This window comes from Triticum dicoccoides, chromosome 1B, assembly GCF_002162155.2.
Source record: "Triticum dicoccoides isolate Atlit2015 ecotype Zavitan chromosome 1B, WEW_v2.0, whole genome shotgun sequence".
NCBI classification, from domain to species: Eukaryota; Viridiplantae; Streptophyta; class Magnoliopsida; order Poales; family Poaceae; genus Triticum; species Triticum dicoccoides.
The window spans coordinates 95,989,276-95,996,117 of record NC_041381.1 but is presented as its reverse complement, the minus strand read 5'-3'; the positions used below and the strand labels follow the sequence as shown (position 1 = coordinate 95,996,117).

The 6,842-nt window shown below is 43.5% G+C and overlaps 1 protein-coding gene across 1 annotated transcript; it reads left to right on the top strand.

Moving 5' to 3' along the window:
- Nucleotides 1-1,012: 1,012 nt before the first annotated feature.
- LOC119321448 lies at nt 1,013-6,447 on the top strand. The gene is made up of 2 exons (XM_037595128.1): nt 1,013-2,666; nt 2,801-6,447. The coding sequence occupies exon 2, from the start codon at nt 2,858-2,860 to the stop codon at nt 4,061-4,063; it is 1,206 nt and encodes a 401-aa protein (XP_037451025.1). The 5' UTR covers nt 1,013-2,666; nt 2,801-2,857; the 3' UTR covers nt 4,064-6,447.
- The last annotated feature ends 395 nt before the right edge of the window (nt 6,448-6,842 follow it).

Genomic DNA, 6,842 nt, shown 5'->3' with positions numbered 1-6,842 from the left:
AGTACTCGCCTAAGTTTGAAAAATCCTACCGAGTGGTGAGCAATACTCACACTCGGAGGCTTAGCTGCAGTCCAGTACTCGCCTAAGTTTGAAAAATCCTACCCAGTGGTGAGCAATCCTCACACTCGGGGGCTTAGCTGCAGTCCCGTACTCGCCTAAGTATGAAAAATCCTACCGAGTGGTGCGCAATCCTCCCACTCGGGGGCTTAGCTGCAGTCCAGTACTCGCCTAAGTTTGAAAAATCCTACCTAGTGGTGAGCAATCCTCACACTCGGCGGCTTAGCTGCAGTCCCGTACTCGCCTAAGTATGAAAAATCCTACCGACTGGTGAGCAATCCTCCCACTCGGGGTCTTAGCCATACGCTCCATTCCGATCCACAAGGACAACAAGGTGCGGCTCGACCTCGACCCCCTCTCAGAGCTGCACCATCAAGAAGAAGGACGAGATTGAACGTGTTGCCAAGCCAAATCACTTTCAGGAACATCAAGACCATTGCCGAGGGCCTCGCTGATGAGCTGATCAATGCTGCCAAGGTCTCACCCAACAGCTAATGCCATGGCGAGCCGCTTTCAGGAACGTCAAGACCATTGCTGAGTGCCTTGCTGATGAGCTGATCAATGCTTCCAAGGACTCATCCAACAGCTAACGCCACGGCGAACCGCTTTCAGGAACGTCAAGACCATTGCTGAGTGCCTTGCTGATGAGCTGATCAATGCTGCCAAAGGGATCATCCAATGGCTGTTTGATAAGCACATTTCATACACATCTTTTGGCACTCAAATATGCGGTTTATTGAGTTATGACCATCAACCCTTGCTGTAAAATATTGAATATTTGCATGAAAATCATTTAAAGAGTCATTTACTAGTCATTTGTTTCTTTTGCAGATAAGTGCGAGAAGGCACTATAAATCTTCAAGATCCTGACTAAGTGGCTAAGAGAACGAAGAAGAGGAGGAAGAATGGACTTGTGCGAGAAGAAACAAAGTAGCCAGGGGGCCAAGTATAGAAGAGGGGATCTACTTGGGAAGAAAGAAGAAAGGAGGAGGGCCAAAGTAAAAAAAAGACAGATCAGGAAGGGGATCAAAATCCCTAGCACTACTCCATTCCCAAATCGAGCCTGGCATCTTCATCTCCCTCACCCTCCTTCTCCACCTCCGGCCGCCGCCACGGCCAGGCCGGCGTGGTGGTGCGCCCCCGTAGCCATCCATCCACTCATCTCCATCCACCACTCCACCATCACCCTGCACCACCAGCACCCCCACCATCATTCCGCGCCATCCATCCACCATCTCCAGCCACCGACGCATCTGGCGCGACCGACCAAACAGCCCGTCTGGTGTCCCGCGCGAGCGCGCCATCCACCACTCCTTCCTCTGCTCTCTGCCTGCGGGTGCTTCTTCCCCTTCCCTTTCCCCAACCTGTTGCTTCTTCTCCACGAACCGGCTGCTGCCTCTTGTTCTTCTTCTCTTCCTTCCCTCGTCTCTGAATCTCCTTGCTGCTGCTCCTATTCCCTTTTGCTCCTTCTCCTTGCATCCCCTTGCTGCTGTTGCTTCAACCTGCTGTTTCTCTCTCCCTGACGCCCCTGCTGCTGTTACAACTCTAATCTCCAAACTGCTGTTGCTCCTCTCCAGCGCCCCCTTGCTGCTCCTCACTCGCCCCCTTGCTGCTTCTCTGAACACCTACTACTGCTGTTTCCCTCATTATCTTTGTCTGATTTTTCTGTAAGCTGAGATGTGTAATGCTTTGTAATGTTCAGATTTGAGTAGTGCTTGACACTTGTTCAGTTTCAGACTTGTCCTTGATTAATAGTACTTGTGTTGTTCATCTCAGAGTACTAGAATTATGTCTTGTAACCTCCCCCTGTTTGCATATGTGTGATGTGTGTTCTGTAGTGTTTTTGTTAACTTTGTTCCTGTGAAAACATATATGTTTGTGTTGTGATATATTTTTGTCCCTATCATATAAGCTTGTTTCTCTCCTTCTGTCATTGCTAGTTATATATGTGTGAGTGTTTGTGTTGTGAGAGTTGTACTGTTACTTTGTGATTCTCATTTAAAATGTAAGAGTACTAGCTATATACGTCATATATATTCTGTTCATGTATGATAGTTATATGTGTTCTTGTCTAGCAGGTTTCCCTAATATTGATTCTCGTTTGCGTTAGTGATTTAATCCCTCAAGCCTAATAAAAATACCAAAAAGACAATGAGTAAAATCTGAATTTCCCCTTGCTGTTTACCCTTTCTTTGTCGTCAACCTTAGCTAGTTTAGGTTATTATTTTCTTGGAATCCTCTCTTAAAATTCTGTCACCTAGCTTTAGCTGAGCATTGTTGCTGTCGCCTAGTCCTTGTGGAGAACACGACATCCATAGTTTGGGGCGTAAAAACCCCGCTATATTACAAACGATCATTTTGGCGCCGTTGCCGGGGAGTAGCGTCGAGAGATTTTGTTAGGCCATAGACTAGGTTTTTCTTGTTTTTCCCTTTGTGCTATATATTTGTGATATATCTCTAGCCACTAACCCCTATTTTAGTTAGTATCTTTTTGTCTTCTTTTCCTTTTTGCAGTTGGATTATCCTCTCGGTTATGGCTTACTATTCAGATCATCAGGCTTATGCGAGCAACACTACAAACAGCACGGAAAGTGTTCAAGAACTGATAGGTAAGATTTCCCATCGATTAGATGATTTAGCTCGGCAGCGAGAAGGAGTTTTTGAGGATAGGCCTAGTTCTTACGATCCTTATTCCAGAGGCCATCCTTATGTTGCTCCTACTTGCCATATTTGTGGATTTCAGGGCCATTCGCCCGCTGAATGTCAGCGTGGCTACTCTCACACTCCGGATTGTTTTGGCATGAGCTTCGCTCAAGAGCATAGCTCATACCAGAACAATTACTCACATGGGTGGCCTGAAATCCCGAATATGTCATATAGGAGCAACAACCCTGAGATCTCACAGTTTGGTTCTAGTAATCATATGCAGGGATTCAGGTACAATGAGGAGAACCACAACTATGCTCCACAACAGATTTATTCACCTCCTACTCATATACCTCAATACCAGGAGATGTGTCCAATGGAGTTAAATGGTCCTCCATTTGGTCAACCAACAACTCCAGCACCTTTCGAGCAATCTCATGTGCAAGTGCCCACACAAGATGAGTTCGATGACATAGACGAGCTCACACTTTTGAGTCTCGAGTTCACTTGGAGTGCCGAGGATGATCCTATTAGGAAGGTTATACTAGAGGAAATGAAGAAGATTAAGAGTGGAAAGGAGCTAGTGGAAGAAGTAAGGAAGATTGAGAAGAACATCAACGCTGGCAGCACTATTTCTTCACAACTTGAGTTGAGTGTGGCTGAGATATCCATGGATACATGTGAGGTTCCAACACCTTCACATTTCATTGAGCAAGTTAACAAGTGCCTTGAGCAAGATATACCTCAGATTGAAGAAGATGAACTAGAAGACAAGGAACAAGATGGTCAAGAGCTGCAATTCCCAAGTGATCAAGTTGAAGACTCATCATCTATTACTCCTGAAGAAGTACAAGAAGCTGCTGTAGATGAAGATGAAGAACATGAGATTCATTTGCCTATTGTCATACCAGAGTGTGATGTGTCAGGTTTACTCAATCCTATTGATGACATGATGCCTTGTGATTTCTTTGCTACCACCTTACATTACGTGATACCATCACTTAAGATTGATTTGAAAACTCATTTGCTTGGATATGATGATATATACCCTGTTAGTGGCATTGCTCTGATTTGTGATGATCACAATTACTTTCCTCATGCTACTCTTGAGCTTAATGATAAATGTCATCCTCGTGTGAGTATTGGCCATGCTGATTTCTGCCATCCTAAACATGTGCTTTATAGTTATGCTTATATAATTGGATATTCCATTGATGACTTGGAGGGCATCGACCGTATCACTTGTAGTTGTTTGTGTGAGTCCTATTTCAGGCTTTTGCTACTGCACTGTTTACTACATGCTAACCAGGTTCGAGGTGACATTCCTTGGGATCCTAGTGGAGTCAGAGCATGGCGATGAGGGGAGCACAAACAGGGAACACACAGAGAGAAGAGTGGAGAGAAGAAAGTAGGAGAGAAGAGTATACAAATACCAGGTGATTCTGTTCCACTTGAAGCAACCTTTAGAAAATTTAGTACGAGAACTGGCATTTTATTGCATTGAAACTCTTTTTGCATTGTGACACCTTACTCTTCACTGCAAAGTAGGATTCACTCTAAGAAGATTGTTGATTCTCTTAATACTAAAACTATGCAGCTGTATTCTTCTTATGGTAATTTGTGATAATGAATACTTTATACCTCCATGTAAATGTTCAATGGGAATGCCTTGAGTCTAAGTGAAACCTACTAATGAATTGATGTGCTGTGTCGGACTGTCCCAAGTTAAGCTAAGTAACTGGTGGCACTTAAGTAGTAGCTATGATCTCTGGATCTGTAGTATGTGAAAAACAGTGCCATTAGCTATGGATTCCTCTTTCAATTATTCCTGTTTTACTTAAGCTAAGTAATTTTCAAATAACTAAATAAAATAATTATAATAATTTAAGTCCGATCGACCTATAGTAGCATGTCATGTTCCCTGGATCGGTGGCTTGTGAAATCTGGTAGATTGGACTGTAAAAAAAATTTATATAAAAAATGCTATAATTTGTCGAACCAGGTGTATACCATGTTCTCGGGATCGGTGGTATGTTCCTTTGGGGAGATAATAACAAAAAAATATGCTAATAATTTGTCGAACCAGATGTATACCATGTTCTCGGGATCGGTGGTATGTTCCTTTGGGGAGATAACAAAAAAATATACTAATAATTTGGTCGAGCCAGGTGTATACCATGTTCTCGGGATCGGTGGTATGTTCCTTTGGTGAGACTGATATAATATCATCACTTGTGCTTTAAATTCAATATGTAACTTGTTTTTCTAATTGATTTTGGGGTCCCAGCTTATCTCAGGGCTCAAGACAGAGCCAGCTCTTGATTATTAGTATTCACTTTGACTCAAGGCCATTGACTTGGAACATTTACAGTGTGTTATAAAATATTTCTTATCACAACTTAGCTTCAGTAGAGTACATTTGCTTAGTTCCAGTATTGTCGGAATTACTATCTATCGGAAAGTGCATCTTTACTAGGCAGTGTGAGTTGTGTCACCATCAATTTTTTTCCTTTGCTTGAGGACAAGCAAAAGTTTAAGTGTGGGGGAACTTGATAAGCACATTTCATACACATATTTTGGCACTCAAATATGCGGTTTATTGAGTTATGACCATCAACCCTTGCTGTAAAATATTGAATATTTGCATGAAAATCATTTAAAGAGTCATTTACTAGTCATTTGTTTCTTTTGCAGATAAGTGCGAGAAGGCACTATAAATCTTCAAGATCCTGACTAAGTGGCTAAGAGAATGAAGAAGAGGAGGAAGAATGGACTTGTGCGAGAAGAAACGAAGTAGCCAGGGGGCCAACTATAGAAGAGAGGATCTACTTGGGAAGAAAGAAGAAAGGAGGAGGGCCAAAGTAAAAAAAAGACAGATCAGGGAGGAGTCAAAATCCCTAGCACTGCTCCATTCCCAAATCGAGCCTGGCATCTTCATCTCCCTCACCCTCCTTCTCCACCTTCGGCCGCCGCCATGGCCAGGCCGGCATGGTGGTGCGCCCCCGTAGCCATCCATCCACTCATTTCCATCCACCACTCCACCATCACCCTACACCACCAGCACCCCCACCATCATTCCGCGCCATCCATCCACCATCTCCAGCCACCGACGCATCTGGCGCGACCGACCAAACAGCCCGTCTGGTGTCCCGCGTGAGCGCACCATCCACCACTCCTCTGCTCTCTGCCTGCGGGTGCTTCTTCCCCTTCCCTTGCCCCAACCTGTTGCTTCTTCTCCACGAACCGGCTGCTGCCTCTTGTTCTTCTTCTCCTCCTTCCCTCGTCTCTGAATCTCCTTGCTGTTGCTCGTTTTCCCTTTTGCTCCTTCTCCTTGCATCCCCTTGCTGCTGTTGCTTCAACCTGCTGTTTCTCTCTCCCTGACGCCCCTGCTGCTGTTACAACTCTAATCTCCAACCTGCTGTTGCTCCTCTCCAGCGCCCCTTGCTGCTCCTCACTCGCCCCCTTGCTGCTTCTCTGAACCCCTACTACTGCTATTTCCCTCATTATCTTTCTCTGAATTTTCTGTAAGCTGAGATGTGTAATGCTTTGTAATGTTCAGATTTGAGTAGTGCTTGGCACTTGTTCAGTTTCAGACTTGTCCTTGATTAATAGTACTTGTGTTGTTCATCTCAGAGTACTAGAATTATGTCTTGTAACCTCTCCCTGTTTGCATATGTGTGATGTGTGTTCTGTAGTGTTTTTGTTAACTTTGTTCCTGTGAAAACATTTATGTTTGTGTTGTGATATATTTTTGTCCCTATCATATAAGCTTGTTTCTTTCCTTCTGTCATTGCTAGTTATATATGTGTGAGTGTTTGTGTTGTGAGAGTTGTACTGTTACTTTGTGATTCTCATTTAAAATGTAAGAGTACTAGCTATATATGTCATATATATTCTATTCATGTATGATAGTTATATGTGTTCTTGTCTAGCAGGTTTCCCTAATATTGATTCTCGTTTGTGTTAGTGTTTTAATCCCTCAAGCCTAATAAAAATAGCAAAAAGACAATGAGTAAAATCTGAATTTCCCCTTGCTGTTTACCCTTTCTTTGTCGTCAACCTTAGCTTGTTTAGGTTATTATTTTCTTGGAATCCTCTCTTAAAATTCTGTCACCTAGCTTTAGCTGAGCATTGTTGCT